Genomic DNA, 17,462 nt, shown 5'->3' with positions numbered 1-17,462 from the left:
ACATATGGCAATGATTATTATCTAATAAACTGGGATAGGGTCTTTGAAAAATAAACTTCATTACATACTTTGCTTGAAAATATTTTTAGCTGCTTATTCATCACTTGTGTTTCCACAGAAAGCATCACATATCGTCAATGTCTCCAAGGGACCGATTTTAAATAACCTCATTGTTAGTATTCTACAATGCGCCGACAGTGAAGCTGGGTCAGTTGACTAATTTTCTTCTGCTGATTTATAACGTCTTAAAATTAACTCTACACAATAATCATAAAAGTATGAATTAACATGGCAAACTGGGGTCATTGTATGTTAATAGAAATGGGATGCATGCAGAGGTCTGTAACCAGTGTCATTATTATTCTGTCCATCCAGTCAACAAGCTGGTTTTATTTTGTCCTCCAAGGCTTTTCAGGAAAGTGTTTCAAGCTATATTCAAAGATTAAGAAAAAACTTTCTGCAAAAGAATTCTGTAGAGCTGCCTGAGAATGTTTTAGAAGTTGGAACAGATGCACTTGGAATAGGTAGCCGCTTGCAGAGTGGCTCCTGCTCTGAAGAATTGCAAACAATTAATTACTACTGTCCTGCACAATTTTCTGATTTCTCTATTTATTCTTGCTGCAAGTAGTCTGATGGCTATTTGAATTCTTATCAAATTTAGAGGAATCCACAAGTGGATTAATACATTAGTCCACAAAACCCATCCTATGGTCATTTATTTTAATATTTCTGCAAAATTAATTGAAAAGAACAAATAGATCAAAAAATTGCAAAAAAAAAAAGTGAAGCTCGAGAATTAAAATTCTTCTACAAGCAAGTAAATAGTTAAATACAAAGAAGATTTCAGGATGGGGAAAATAATCTTCTACATCTTAAAGTAAATATTCTAAATACTATTAAAATGACTCAGTTTGAGTTCTTGCCTTTCATTAACAATAAAATGTGTTCATCACCATGTGGCATTCCTCATAAAATCACTCAACCTAGAATAAATACCTCTTCAAGCCAGGTAGCTTCCACAGGTTTCTGGAGACACCATGTCGAAGGAAGGAACTGCAGATGTTGGTTAACACCGAAAATAGACACAAAATGCTGGAGTAACAGTGGGATAGACCGCATCCCCAGAGAGAAGGAACGGGTGAACTTTTGGGTCGAGACCTTTATTGAAGAAGGGTCTCGACCTGAAACATCGCCTATTCCTTCTTTCCAGGGATACTGCTGGTCCCGCTGTGTTACTGCAGCCTTGTGTGTCTGTAGAAATCATAGAGTGATACAGCATGAAAACAGTCCCTTCGGCTCAACTCGCTCACACTGGCCAAAATGTCCCAGTTCCATTAATCCCACCTGCCTGCATTTGGTCCTTATCCCTCCAAACACGTCCCATCCATGCACCTGTCTAACTATTTATTAAACGATGGGATAGTCCCAGCCTCAACTACCTCCTCTGGCAGTTTGTTCCATACACCCACCACCCTTTGTGTGAAAAAGTTACCCCTCAGATTCCTATTAAATCTTTCCCCCTACACCTTGAACCTATGTCCTCAGGTCCTCGATTCCCCTACTCTGGGCAAGGGTTTCCGTGCATCTACCCGATTCTTTCCTCTCATGATTTTATACACGTCCATAAGATCACCTATCATCCTCCTGTGCTCTAAGCAATAGGGACTCAGCCTACTCAACCCTATAGCTCACACACTCTAGTCCTGGCAACATCCTCATCAATCTTCTTTGAACCCTTTCAAGCTTGACAATATCTTTCCTATAACATGGTGCCCAGAACTGAACACAATACTCTAAATGCGGTCTTATGCAACTGCAACATGACCTCCCAACTTCTATACTCAATACTCTAACTGAAGAAGGCCAATGTGCCAAAAGCCTTTTTGACCACCTTATCTATCTGCGACGACCTTCAAGGAACTATGCACCTGCACTGCTAGATCCCTCTGTTCTACTCCACAACCACTCGGCACTACAACACTCTTTAGAGGCCTACCATTCACTGTGTAGGTCATGCCCTTGTTAGACAGCCGAAATTGCACCACCTCACACTCCTCTGTATTGAATTCCAATAACCATTCCTCAGCCCATCCGGCCAATCGATCAAGATCCTGCTGCAATCTTTCACAACCATCTCACTCCACCCATTTTTGTATCATCAGCAAACTTGCCAATCGTTCTCATCCAAATCTTACCTCTCACATCACCTTACCGCACACCTATCAGTTTGCCTACCGCAAGAATAGGAGTACGGAGGATGCCATCTCAACGGCACTTCACTCCGCCCTCTCCCACCTCGACAACAGAGACACTTACGTAAGAATGCTGTTCATCGATTACAGTTCAGCATTCAACACCATTATACCTTCTAAACTGATCACCAAACTCGGTAACCTGGGCATCGACCCCTCCCTCTGCAACTGGATACTGGACTTTCTAACCAACAGACCCCAGTCTGTTAGGTTAGACAAGCATACCTCTTCAACCCTCACCCTGAAAACCGGCGTTCCACAGGGCTGTGTGCTGAGCCCCCTCCTCTACTCCCTCTTCACCTACGACTGCACACCTGTACATGGTACTAACACCATCATCAAGTATGCAGATGATACACGGTGATTGGCCTCATCAGCAACAACGATGAGTCGGCCTATAGGGAGGAGGTCCAGCTCCTAGCAGCATGGTGCGCTGACAACAACCTGGCCCTTAACTCCAAGAAGACCAAGGAGCTCAATGTAGACGTCAGGAAGTCTAGGGGCAGCGCGCACACCCCCATCCACATCAACGGGATGGAGGTGGAATGTGTTTCCAGCTTCAGGTTCCTGGGGGTCAATATCTCCGATGACCTCTCTTGGACCCACAATACCTCAACTGGTCAAGAAGGCTCACCAGCATCTCTTCTTCCTGAGGAGACTAAAGAAAATCCATCTGTCTCCTCAGATCCTGGTGAACTTCTACCGCTGCACCATCAAGAGCATCCTTACCAACTGTATCACAGTATGGTATGGCAACTGCTCCGCCTCCTTCCGGAAAGCACTGCAGAGGGTGGTGAAAATTGCCCAACACATTACCGGTTCCTCGCTCCCCTCCATTGAGTCTGTCCAAAGCAAGCGTTGTCTGCGGAGGGCACTCAGCATCGCCAAGGACTGCTCTCACCCCAACCATGGACTGTTTACCCTCCTACCATCCGGGAGGCGCTACAGGTCTCTCTGTTGCCAGACCAGCAGGTCCAGGAACAGCTTCTTCCCTGCGGCTGTCACACTACTCAACAATGTACCTCGGTGACTGCCAATCACCCCCCCCCCCCCGGACACTCCTCCCACAGGAAAAACACTATGTCTGTATACATGTAAATAGATTTATTTATTGAAATCATATTATATGCTAACTGCATTTTGTTGTCTCTGTATTGTACACTGACAATGACAAATAAAGTTGAATCTGAATCTTATCTTTGTTTCTTAAAAAAGGATATTAATTTCACCAATCAACTCCACACCAAATCTTGGCATTGAGGAAATTTGAGCATATTATGAAAAACACATTTTTATCCTTCCACTCGCACATACTCAGACCATAATCATGTACTTCTACGCAAAATAACTGTGTGCACAATATGGCCTACCGATTACCTGAAATAGGTATAAAGGACAATCAACATAACAGAAGCTCTCTGAATTCCCCGTTGCAAGACCACAAAACACTGAAAACAAACCGGCAACATTATCAAATCATGTAATCCTGCAGTCTGGGATCACTAGAGCTTTTATTTTTAAATCACAATTGTTTATGGCTCAAATTCCAAAGGTTATTTTTGGGGGTTGTTTGGCTCTGGGCCAAGGAATTCAAGCTACAGAAACCAGCCTAATTTAACATTATCATAACTGAAAAAAATAATTAAAGCAAAAATAACATCTGAATGCATTTGTTTCAGATCGAAAATTAACAATCTGATGTAGATAAAAGTGGCAAAAGCAGTACAACGATTCATGCAATATACCCTGGCTTACTGGGGGAGAATTATTCTCCTGGTTTGACAAATTGTTCTACATAAACACTGAAAACCTAATGTACAACATTTGAGGAAATCAGAAAGGTGGGTGAGGCCCATTTTGGAAGTTGTTGTTTTCTGAAGCCAACAGTTAACAGACCAATTCTCCCTTTCACATGCTCAAGCCTGCCCTTATTTTGCCCATTGTGTTTTGGTTTGCTTAACACTTGTCTGATAGCAAGGCAAGGCCAAACAATTTGTCACCTTGTGTTTTCTATAAATATTTTTTTAATTGTGTATTTGCTGCAACGCCACAATAATTTATAACATTAAATCATAATACCTTTCTCAATTTATTGTTGCTAGAAAATGTATTTGTAAAAGGATAATCCAACCAAGCTGTTCAGATGTTTCTGCTCTCTGCCTGCTGCAAATACCTTGTATGAAAATAGTTCAGTCGTCCCTACATGTTCAAATGGGGATGTCAGATAAACTGCCTGCAGTGGGGAATGTATGGGAAAATAAGTGTGGGACAGTGACCTTTACCATTCTATGAAAGTGGCACTGCAAAGTTTGATAGCTGTCACAGATCTGGTAAAATTCTGAGCTTGGTTGTTGAGTGTGTGGAGTTTGCATGTTTTCTTTATGACCAAGTGGTGCTAGTTGATAAGTTAATAGGCCACTAATTTATTCTGAGCATTGGCAGCTGGTGGGGGTTTGTTAGTGGGCCTGTGTGATAGAATAGTTTATGGGGAAGTGGAGGAATGAGATTGCTCTGAAAGCCATCACACTCAAAGAGGCACGTGGCCTCTTTCAGTACATAAAATAAATATTAAAGTAGAAGTTTTACCCAGCCCCCCCCCCCCCCCCCCCCCCCCCCCCCCCCCCCCCCCCCCCCCCCCCCCCCCCCCCCCCCCCCCCCCCCTTAAAGGCTTTTCATCATTTTAGAATATCTGTGGTTATCTGAAGATAAAAAAGAAAAATTGTGCTCACTTCCACTTCAGAGAAAATACTTCAGCTGCCTTCAGCAATTAATGCTCCAGTAAATGCCATTGAAACAATACAACTTGCTATTCTAATTCACAATTCAATTCTATTAACGTACAAATAGCAGCACACCACATCTAAAAGCACTTGAAAGAACCAAAAATCATCCAGTGAAGAGTAAGTAGTTTGAGGAAAATGAAGCTTCTGCCAGTGGTGGTGGGCTGAAGAGAGCTTGCAAAGGATATCAGATGAATAAAGGGAAAAAGATTCAGGCTGGAATTTACGTTGCAGGATATGAAAATCTAACTCTTGAAATAACTGGAACTGGAAACAAATGAAGGCGAATAGTAATGAAGATGGGAATACGAATCAGTTTCAAAAAGGTTAACAAAGGTTGAAACTCCGAATATTTGGGGTTAAAGACCAGATGCACAAAGATTCTAGCAGCTATGAAATAAGTGGAAGTAAAAACATGCAGTGCTGCACTGATGAAAATGACAATCTTTGTCAAAATTCAGGATTAAGCAGAGAACAGGCCATTTAGCCCCTCATCCCTGCTCCAACATTCAATGGCTGATTTGCACTCCAACTGCTTCTAGAATGGTGTGGTAACAGATCCAGGTTAATCCGAGTACTTACTCAAGGAGTTGGTTGAAATCAAAAACCAAAGAAGTTATGAGAGAATTCGGGATGTTTATGTCTCAAGTATCAAATGGTAGAGTAATATGTATTGCTTGGCACATATGAAAGCTGACTGATGTATATCCAAACAATAATGATAGTCATAGTTACAGTACAAGCACACCCTAGGCTTCTGTCCCCAACCAGGGTTTAAAATTTCCCTATTAACTTTTACTTAAACCATCCTTGTTTCTATACAAATAACAAGTTTGAAAAAAAATCAGAAGGCCGATGTAAACAACAGCAAAACAAAATTAAAATACTTAATTGTTCCCTTCTGATAAACTACATTGCATAGAACTAGTTTTACTTTTTGTAATATACAGTAGACCTGGGAAACAAGGGCATTTATATACAGTCATGGAATTGTGAAACAAGAACAGTTTATTCAGTTCAAGTACAGTGCACAATGCTCTGTAATATCAGGGTCAAAGATAATCAGCTTTACATTAATACAGTTTCACAGCTGTCAAAGAAGGTTAAACACATGTCTATTTTTTTTAAATCATTAAACGATGAAGGCTAAACTGATCATGTATGATCTGTAACAGGTTATAATGGAAACTGTAATCAGCATTGCTGAAGACAAATCTGGTTTGGTTAACGTAGAATAATTATTAAGTGTCAGAGTGACTGGTCGGTATTTTACTGATAACGAATTATGAAAATGAAGTATCACTCTGGAAGATAAAGTTCTCTTTATCGAAATCCTACAGTCCAAATTTTTTTCAATTACAATACGTTGATTTTTGAAATGTCAAAATTAATTTCCTTAAAATATATATATTACAAGTCTGAAACAAAGACATCTATATTCCATAAAACCTTCATGCACTCAGACATCTATCTTGACAAAGGAACATTTATGTAATACCAGCTTGAAACATTTCAAAGCACTTAACAGCCATTTAAGTACTCTTGCAATATGGAAAACACTTTTACAGATTTGCAGAGTAAACAGTGCAACCATTGCTGCAATAGTGGCCAGAATGTTTGTTTTCACTGACCATTGGCCATTTCTCTAGATGCTGAGAAGAGACCCAAGAGAAATATATAAAATTATGAGAAGCATGGATAGACTCGACAGGCAGAACCTTTTTTCCTAGGATGGAAATGTCAAAGATTTGAGGGCATAGCTTTCAAGTGAGAGGAGCAGAGATTAAAAGGAGAGGTGTTAAAGAGAGAGAAGAGGAGAACTTCTTCAAGGTAGGCATATCTTGAAGAGATAACGCAGTAGAGTGAGAGAAGAGGAGAACTTCTTCAAGGTAGGCATATCTTGAAGAGATAACGCAGTAGAGTGAGAGAAGAGGAGAGGTGTAGGGTATGTTTTTTTTCTATACATCAATGGTGGTGGGTGGGTGCCTGGAATGCACTGTTGGGGATGGTGGTGGAGGCAAGTACAATAGTAGTATTTATGAGGCTTTTCGATAGGCAGGAAACACAAGGAAATGTAGATGCTATTATGTTGGGTAAAACACAAGAGTGCTGAAGTATCTCTAGAGTGCATGGAAAGACCATATTCTGGATCAGGACCCTTGTTCTATTTTAAATAGGCACATGGATATGGATATACATATAGGCAGATGAGATTAGTTGCCCTCAAGTTCAGCACAGTGGCGTCGTGGCTGAAGGGCCTGCACTTTGTGGTGTTCTATACTACAAAGTAAAAACATGGGTATTTCTGCATCTTCCCAAGGTCTTGCTTCAATGATTGACTTCAAATGGAGATCAGTCTCTCTTGGTTGATATCCAAAAAAACACCAACTGGGCTTCAGCCAACATTATGAATCAAGAGGCGTGCATCATAAAGACATGCTTTCAATGTCAACAAGACAGATCAGATCAGGCTCAGGGAACCACAGATAAACTATCTGAACCTTTTAATTTGTAGCAATTGCATCAATGATTTACAAAGATCTTTAACGACAATTACAGCAAATGGTGATTGGGTGTTCAGTAGCAATTGACTTACTATCCAACACCCAGAAGGCTTTCCAGCATCCAAAGCATCAGACAGGAGCATGAAGGCATCTTCACAACTTGCTGGCATGAGCACAGTGCTGGCAAAACTCAATGTGCTCAATGCCATCGAATGCACCATCATAGCACCCAAACCCCTACGGTAAACATTTATCCTCTGCGACCTGACAATGTGTAGCTGCAGTATGCACTATGGACAAAATGCATCTCACTCACCAATGCTTTTTTAAAACAGCCTCTCAAATCCAAGACCTCCATCACCAACGAAAGCAAGGGTAGCATATACATAGGAAAACCACCACCCACAAATTGCACAGCCATTCCCAATTTGTACACCATACACACTTGGAAATAAATGTGCATTCTTCATTATCCCAGGATCTATAACCTGAACCTCCCTTACATACAGCACTTTAGATGTACCAAGACGATAGAGACACAAGGAGGCAGTTCACATCCAATTACAGTAATATCTGCAAAATAAAGGTCTTCTACCAAGCCACCCCTGCTTGATGACAGCACTCTAACAATAAATGGTTCAACACAGTAAAAACATGGGGCCTTCCAACATTTCAGGAGCTCTCAAGCAAATGTTGAAAATTGTGGCAGTCCCACTTGCATGCAAGTAAGGGTACAAGGGAATGAGAGGAGAAACCACTTTTTTAATAAAACTACACAAAATAGCTATGCCCTTGTTTTCACTGGCAGCAAGGATAATGGAAAGAATCAATGGTTATAGGAAACTTAGGAGAACGTTTTCAGGGCTAAGTGGAAAGAGCAGGAATGGGATTTGACTACTAGGAGCTGGCATCGAATCATTGGACTAAACAGTTTTTATGGTAACAAGAAAATGTTTGACCAATATATCTCAGATGCATCTCAAGAAATGTGCCATAGATGGATATTTCTTTCTATTCTTCTTTTGCTCCTTCGTCTTGCATGTTGCAAAGCAAGTCTTTTTCAATACTCTGAGCGTAACTAAATTCCAATGAAATTCAGAAAGCAATTAAACTAAAATGAAAATGTATTTTTAATCAGTAATGTTATATTGCATTAAAACCATTTGATCAAACACTGGACGTTCACTCAAAAGATTCTCATCATTCTCTCTCACCAGGAGGAATACACCAAAAAAAGATTAGCTTCAATAAGCGAGTTCGGTATTTCAACAGCGCATGCCCAGGTCATAGGTCACTTGAGATAAACATTCTTAGCAGCTGAGCTGCTGCATGTATACAGATCTACGTTCCATCCGTAATCAGGATCGAACCCACTGCAAGCGCTGTTGAATTGCTACTGGGCCGTCCCCGTCCCCTCCCGAGTGTCCCATCCCTGTCCGGGGGCAACCGGATATGTCTGGTGTGACCCTGATTGAACAGGAACACTTGCCCGGAGCAGTGGCAGCCCCAGGCTTACAGCCAGCAGGGAGAAGAAGCGCTAACTCCAGTCCAACTCTGCTCCAACTCCCGAGGAACCCGTTCCCGACGAGCCAGGGACCGTGAGCTGCACCTCTCGCTTTATCCAGTGGCTGTCGGTTAACCCCATCAGTGCCGGCGAAAGCCAAGCACTTGTCATCAACGGGGATACACACAAAATATCTGCTGTATCTCAGCGGGTCAGGCAACATCTCTGGAGAAGAGTCTCGACCCGAAACGTCACCTATTCCTTTTCTCCAAAGATGCTGCCTGTCCCGCTGAGTTAATGCAGCATTTTGCGTGTATTCCCATTGATGACTGGTGCTCGGCTTTCGCCGGCACCGAGGGGGCTAACCAACAGCGACAGGATAAGGCGAGAGGTGCAGCTGACGGTCCCTGGCCCGTCGGGGAACGGGTTCCTCGGCAGTTGGAGCAGAGTTAAGCTGGAGCTAGCGCTTCCCCGCAATGGTTGTAGCCACCACTGCTCTGGGCCGGTATCCCATCAGTCCAAGGCTCTCAGTTAACCCGGCGGGACAGGCAGAGTTGAGCTGGATTCAGCTGTGGCTGTAAGCCTGGGGCCACCACTGCTCCAAGCCGATGTCCCGTCAGTCTAGGATCACCCCGGACATCTCCGGCCATCCCCAGGCAGGGAAGGGACACTCGGGAGGGGACAGAGACGGTTCAGTAGCAATTCAACAGCGCTTGCAGCGCCGGAGACCCAGGTTCGTCCCTGACTACGGATGAAACGCAGGTCCGTACACATGCAGCAACTCAGGGGCTGAGAATGTCTCTCCGCCGGTTCAATCTCTCCCCCTGTCTCCCACTCGCATCTGCCCCCTCGCTCTCTCGCTGTTACACCTCGCTCTCCCACTACCTGGCAGCCCCGTTCCTCAGATTAAATATATTTTTACATATAAATTATGAATAAAGATAAGAATTTATACAGAGTTTACACAGCCAGCGCTTCGTTATCACGAATGACCTTTGACAAATCCCTTTTTCTTTATCACAAATGACCTTTGACAATTCCCATGATTTCTTGCCTTTTTTGGAATACCAAACTTGCTTATTATTTTCAGACCAAAGACTTTGCAAAACCTTATTTTTCTGCACAACCACAATCAGAATAGTACAACATGCAACTTTGGCTCTTATTTTCCTCATTTACACTGCATTGAGAACATATTGAATAAATGTGACAACAAAATCAAAGAACATTTACAACTTAGGTGACAATTTGGCCCATTAAACCTGATTCAGCACCATGCAAGAACCTTCCAACTACTCTTACTCTTCCATGCTCCTACAATTTCTCCCCTTTCAGATACCGAGTCAGCTGCCATTTATACATACCAATGGAATTTGCCACTATGCATTCCAGAACCGTACTATTGACCATGGGGGGGGGTTCCAACAACGGGAGTTTTTCCCCCCCAGTCTACTCTGTCTATATACTTAATGTGATTTTAAATTCCTCCATCAGATTGCCTTACATCCTCATGCTCCAAGGGCATTCCTAACCTCTCCACATAATTAAAGTTCCACATCCCTAGAATCATAATGCTAAATTTCTTCTGCAGCGGTTTCACAGAATTTGCACCCTCAGTGAAAATGGTACCCAGAACTGTATGTAGTACTCCAGTTGGGGCAAACCAGGGGTTGCTAAAAGGCTCATCCTGATTGTCATGCTCTAGCACTCAGACTCCTGCATAACTTTCCCAACCCATCCAGCCATTTTCAATAAACTGTCAACATACACTCCGATTCCTAAATTCTCATATCACTATTCTTCTATCATTTTTAGAATTATATCTCCTAGTTTGCAATATCTGTTCTAGTTTTTTTCTACCAAAAATCTTATAGTTAATATTTTAAGCACTAAATTTTGCTTGCCACCTATTTGACCTATTCCACCAGCTTGCCAACATTACCATGAAGTTCATTTCCATACTTCTCAGCACATGGTACCCTAATTTCTGCATTAAGTGCAATAAGGATATCTGACAGTCTAAGAGTCATTGTGCTTTCATCTTTACCATGTCATGGCCTCTTGAGCTGAACCAAAAGGTGCACAATTTATGTGCCCTGTTCACCCTAGCATTCAGCTTTTAACCAAACATTTTTCAAAATGTACAGAAGAGGCCACTTAAGTATATATTTACAAGGAAACCACAACAAACAGAGGTTTAGAAATCAACACACCAATGCTATTCTGTCAATTCTTCTCATAGCACTTTCACCAGTAGATTAAAGTTTCCTTTCAGCCACCAAGCTAGCAGTTCATCAGGAACACGAGGATGCTTTGTTGTAATGTCATCAGTTTTTGAATTTTAAAGAACTAGACAAAGGTTCTGGCAAATAACTACAAAATAAGAACAGTGCTCGACAGCAGTAAACGCAGGTGACAGAGGGCCCGATCTTGTAGCCCTTGTACCCCAACAGGATACCATAAGCACACATATCGGTGCTGACTTGGAGGATTTATCTCCCCAGACCTCTGCATCCAAGTCCACAGTCATGGTCTCAAGCAGCAAATCCTCAGCAGTGACTGGGCCTTAATAGACAATAGACAAAAGGTGCAAGAGTAGGCCATTCGGCCCTTCAAGCCAGCACTGCCATTCAATGTGATCATGGCTGATCATCCACAATCAGTACCTCGTTCCTGCCTTCCCCCCATATTCCCTGACTCGGCTATCTTTAAGTAAAACTGAGTGGGTCATGTCTCTTAAAAAATACCCTGACAGCTTTAAAATCCAAAAAATCTACAAGAAAGGTTTTTCCAACAGTAATAGCTGATGGCTCTTTTCCTCTAATGTAGTTTTTAAATCTTGTATCTCAATTTCAATGGCTATTAGCCGGCAAGACATCAGGATAGAATACAGTCAGAAGAATTGAAAAGTTGCATATAAAATATAGATCTTCCATTCCAAGTATTAAAATACTATTCCGATCATTACACAAGCATGCAAGTACATTTTTCACAGATATGCTAAACATATCATAGATTGGATACAGAAACCAATCCAGATTAATCTTTCGACATTCACATCTAAAGAAAAGCCTGTTCATGGAACAAGGCCAAAATTGTTTGAGAATATCTTAGAGAACCGTGAAAACTGAAATTTAGGACTGAAACCAATGGATGTGTGAGATAAAAGTACCTAGTTATACCAACAAAAAGGGGGACAGAAGGTGAAATAAGAACCTTTGTAACCTAAGTCACAGGGTCATACTGCACAGAAACAGGCTCTTCAGCCCAACTCGTCCAATAGATACAACCACAAACTTTGCAACAAGATACATATAGGTAAGCTCAGAACATGCAAGAACAGCACGGTGGCACATGCAGCAAAGCTGCTGCCTCATAGCTATGGCCACCCAGGTCCTTTCCTGACTTCCAGCCCTGTCTGCGTGGAGTTTGCACTCTCCATATGACCACAGGAGTTTCTCCAAGTGCTCCAGTTTCCCCCCACATCTCAAACAAGCGAGTCGATAGGTTAATCAACTTTTGTAAATTGCCTCTAGTGTAGAGGTGAGTGACAGAATAGGAAGGATATTTTGAGAAAATGTTTGGAAAACATGGGACACGTTTAGAATTAATATAAATGGGTGCTTGAAGATCGGCACGTTTCCAGGCCGTATCTTGTATTTACCCGTTCACACAAATAGTGTGAATGGACAGAAGAAACAGTGGAGGTGCGTTTAAGCAAATTCAAGAACATATGGATTTTTTTTTAAAGCAGAAGAAGCTATTCATTAAAAAAAAACAGAACTGCATTTTTAAAAAGTCAGTGATCATTCAGATCTGGAGGAATTCAGAAATGCCAAAGGATGACACAGCTGCAGTAGTTACAGACAAAGATACTAGAGCAAGGTTACAGAAATCAGAAGAGTTCAAGCCACAGCCAGATTTAAATAGAAAGATGAACATGAAGTTCAAACTATTGGTCTACATTAGTTCAAGAGCTAACATAAACAAACATGCTTAAACATGATAAATGAACAAGACTCGGTGAGAATGATGATAATACAAGAGCTTTGGTCAAACTGAAGTTTGTCCAGGGTGGAAAGTGAGAGGCTGCTCAAACAACATTGGAATATTCTCATCAGGAGATAACCAACTGGCTGGGATTTCAGCAGTGGTATGAGGCAAAGGAAGATTGAATGTAGTTGACTCGTATTAAACGTTTTATCTGTTATGCTTTAAAAAATCCCAAACATACTTAACTTCAAGCCACAGCATTAAATGTTCCTGTTTATCAAGAAACACAAAACAAAATCTTCAAAGTTGACCAGCAGCTTTAACAATTTAATTCTACACTTTTGAATTCTGTACTGCAGAGCAAAAACTAACTTTCTAATCAAGCAGCCAAATATAATAGAAAGTTTCAGCTTGCCAAACCTCGAGAAATTAAACTGATCTATCGCCTCAAGAGTTTGGGGGGGGGGGGGGGGGCGCAAAAGGAATTTGAATTAACTTGCATTACAATACAAAAATAGGAAATGTATTGCAAGGTGCTAAATAATATGAAATGTATAAACGTGGAAAGGTCAACTTTCATGATAAAATCACTTAATGGATTACTAAACCCCAAATTTGCAAAAACATGCAAAGATCCCTACCCTGCCACCATCCTTAAATCATCTACTTGGCCTTTAAAGGGTCTCAAAGATAATTCCTCATCAAAGTTGCCAAAAAGCAATCATGTAAATTCCAAATTTACAATCATAATAATCGATCAAAAGCTTTGAATAACGCCAAAGTATGAATATTAAAAAATACACTTAGATTTTATTCTCATTTTTGTTTTGTGTAGGGGGGAGGTTTAGTGAGAAATATTTTTTACAAAATCAAATTGACCTTGATAGCATTTATCCTAATCAAAACATTATTTTTCACATGGAATGTTTACCTATTTCATTAAAAAATACATGCATCATTATTAATTCTTAAATAGCTATTTAGTGACTATATTTTAGATGCTAAAAAAGATGGTAGGTTGCTTCATACAAGTGACTGAATATACTTATTTAAAAAATCATAAACATAAAGTGTTACTCTCCAATTTCTTTCACTGTTGTTAAGGCAACAATAACTGTAAACTACTGAAAAAAATCTGACAATCATGGTTTTGAAATGATTCATTTTCTAACTTCACTAAAAGTGGAAGTTTCAATAAAAAACTAAATGGTGCAAATTTAACCTTATGAACATGTCTCGTAAAATATCAGGCCAAAATACAATTTCCCTACAATTTGCTCCTTCCATTCCCAAAATGTTATCAACTTAGAACGGAGATGAAGAAACACATTTTCACAGAGAGCTGCGAGTCTGTGGAATTCTCTGCCTCAGAGAGCGGTGGAGGCCGATTCTCTGGACACTTTCAAGAGAGAACTAGATAGGGCTCTTAAAGATAGCAGATTCAGGGGACATGGGGAGAAGGCAGGAACGGGGTACTGATTGTGGATGATCAGCCATGATGACATTGAATGGCAGTGCTGGCTCAAAGGGCCGAATGGCCTACTCCTGCACCTATTGTCTGTATAAAGTCCTGTCCAAGAACATTATTTCGTTGCCCCTTCTCACTTTTAGTACACGGAAGAGAGACCAACAAAAGCAGCACCATTCCTCTGGTAACAGTCCAACCAACATCTAAGGAGACTGCAGCTGCAGGGACCAATGCTTCACCTCTCGATGACCCATCTGAATGAATAAGAATTGCTCTAGTGTGAGGAGAGTGAGGAGAGGGGAAGAGAGGGGGGAGAGAAGGCGAGGGGAGGAATAGACTGCAGGGACTGGGGTGTGGGCTGTCAGTGACCGGGCAGCCTGGGCCTCCTCAGTGCGGGCTGTCAGCGGGCTGCTTGGGCCGCATCGTGTGCACAGTCTTTACACTTCCAGCCACACTTACTTCTTCACATTCGCCTCCCCGTTTGGGATCCTCCGCAGCTTTTTCTTCTTGAGGATTTTAACGGCCCTCCTGCAGAGGGTCTCGGAGTCCAGCATCTCCTTGACTTTGCCGTAAGAGCCTTCGCCCAGCAGGTCGCCCATCAGGTACTTGCCGATTATCTTGGCCCGTTTCTTCCTGGGCTGGTAGATCACGTCGGTAGAGTCTATCCTGTGGATGAAAGTGTCCACTCCCATCAGGTCGTTCTCACTGATGTAGTCAACCACCTCGTCCATCTCCAGATAGTCTCTGAAAGCCGCCAGGATCGGCTCGGATTCCTCGGGCTCCTCCGGCTGCTGTTGCCGTTGCTCCGCTCCATGCAGCATCGCCTCTCCTCCCTCCTGCAGGAGTTCAGTTGTTAGGCAGCCGCCATTTTGTTTACCTGCCTCTGAGCAACTCCGGAGTTGCCGCTGTGCGTCATACCTGTAGTCCCGCCCTCTGTGACCCAGTCCTCTGTTCCCATTGGCTCCCCCGCCTTTCGACCGCCATTGTCACCAGGCGATGGGGCCGCCGGCCCCGCCCGTTGCCCATTGGTCCAACTACACGTCAATCATCTGCCCCGCCGCCGGTACCTCACAACCAGCGGGAAAGTCCCGCCCACCTCGGAGTTTCCGGACGTTATTGGTCAAGGCGCTGCAAGGATGGACAGCGTTCATTGGGTACCTCGTACGTCAATTATCGACCGACTAACAAATCAGATCAGCGCTCTGCGATAACATTCCAAGCTGTCCCAGGGCGACTGATGCAGTGTCCACTTTTGTCCCCAGCAAAGATCTTTGGTCCCCAGTGTCTGATGCTTGTCCAGGGGTTCAATATACCTACTAGAGATGGAAGGGATTACTTTTAGATGTCTGATATTGTCAGACTTTGAATTGGGTTAAAATGTTTTGTCTGCATAGATAATGAGGTAACACTGAAGCAAACATTCAGGAAAATGCAAATAAAAGGAAGAAAACGTACCACAAATTAAGATCAATGCAGGGTTGAAGAGTAATGTCTCTTGTATCCACGCGGATTTTGAAAACAACCTTGAGCAACCAATGATTTTTTTTTAATGCGTTTCTAGATCTCTAAAATGAAATCAGAAAATGCATGAAATACTCAGCAGGTCAGTCTGCACCTGTGGGAACAGAAGTTGAATTAACGTTTCAGGTAACTGTATCTTAATTAGAAATGAAGTTTTACAGTGAACTAAATCTGTTTATCTGAGACCCAAGGACAACCCACCGCTACTGAGTGGGCAGAATGTGTTATCTTCCAGGTTATGTTTTGACAAGCTAAATTGTACTGAAACTATAAGCAAAAGGAAAAACTACAGCTGCTGAAAATAAGGAAATATAATGGATCATTGCTGGAAATAATTGGTTTCTGAGGAGAGAGGAAGAAATATCCTATTGATGAGCTTAAAACAGCCTGTGCTTAAAATTAGGGACCAGTTGTTGCCTGCCTAAATGACTACCGCCCTGTTGCCCTGACCCCAATAATAATGAAGTGTTTTGAACACCTGGTGAAACCCCACATTACTGCCAGCCTCCCCTCATCGTTAGACCCCCTCCAGTTTGCCTATCGCCCCAACCGTTCTACAGAGGATGCCATCTCTACCACGCTGCACACAGTACTCACGCATCTGGAAAACAAAAACACATGCGCCAGAATCCTGTACATTGACTTCAGCTCAGCGTTTAACACCATCATCCCACAGAGACTTGTGGAGAAACTAACCCTGCTGGGCCTCAAGACCACCCTGTGTCACTGGATCTTGGACTTTCTGACAGAGAGACCGCAGTCAGTCCGTGTTGGCAAGAACACTTCAGGCTCGATCACGCTGAGCACCGGCTCCCCTCAAGGCTGTGTGCTCAGCCCGCTGTTGTTCACATTGCTCACACATGACTATGCTGCCAGATTCAGGGACAATAAGATCATAAAATTTGCGGATGACACAACAGTGGTGAGACTCATCAGCGGAGATGACGTATCAATGTACAGGGAGGAAGTAAAACAACTAGTGGACTGGTGCGGCAAAAATAATCTAGAATTAAATGTCGACAAAACAAAGGAGATGGTTGTCGACACCGTCACCATCAGCGACCGCACTTCCTGAGGAAACTAAAACAGGCCTCACTCCCCACCAACATCCTCAGGACTTTCTACTGGGGTACGGTGGAGTCTGTACTCACGTACTGCATAAATACGTGGTACTCCACCTGCAACTGCTCGGACAGGAAGGCTCTGCAGAGGGTAGTGAGGGGAGCAGAGAGGATCATTGGCGTCTCCCTACCCTCGGTACAAGAACTGTTCCAGAGCCGCTGTCTGAAAAAAGCTCAGAGAATTGCTAAGGACAAACTGCACCCCCTCCACATACACCTGGATCTCCTGTCATCAGGCAAGAGATATCGCAGCATCAAAGCCCGGACTACAAGACTGCTAAACAGCTTCCTGCCACAGGCTGTGAGGCTGCTAAACAGT

General features: G+C 42.6%; 1 protein-coding gene across 3 annotated transcripts in view; it reads right to left on the bottom strand.

Moving 5' to 3' along the window:
• stk11 (serine/threonine kinase 11) overlaps positions 1-15,501 on the bottom strand; it is an 86,206-nt gene extending 70,705 nt beyond the window's left edge. For all 3 annotated transcript variants that reach the window (XM_055658875.1, XM_055658877.1, XM_055658876.1), the window contains exon 1: positions 14,961-15,501. In XM_055658875.1, coding sequence (XP_055514850.1) covers positions 14,961-15,322 — 362 coding nt within the window. In that variant the 5' untranslated portion in view covers positions 15,323-15,501. The remainder of the gene's footprint in view (positions 1-14,960) is intronic.
• Between the last annotated feature and the right edge of the window lie 1,961 nt (positions 15,502-17,462).

This window comes from Leucoraja erinacea, chromosome 29 (genome assembly GCF_028641065.1).
Source record: "Leucoraja erinacea ecotype New England chromosome 29, Leri_hhj_1, whole genome shotgun sequence".
NCBI classification, from domain to species: domain Eukaryota; kingdom Metazoa; phylum Chordata; class Chondrichthyes; order Rajiformes; family Rajidae; genus Leucoraja; species Leucoraja erinaceus.
Note: the sequence above shows the minus strand (reverse complement) of the source record. Positions and strands in the feature narration are given on the sequence as shown.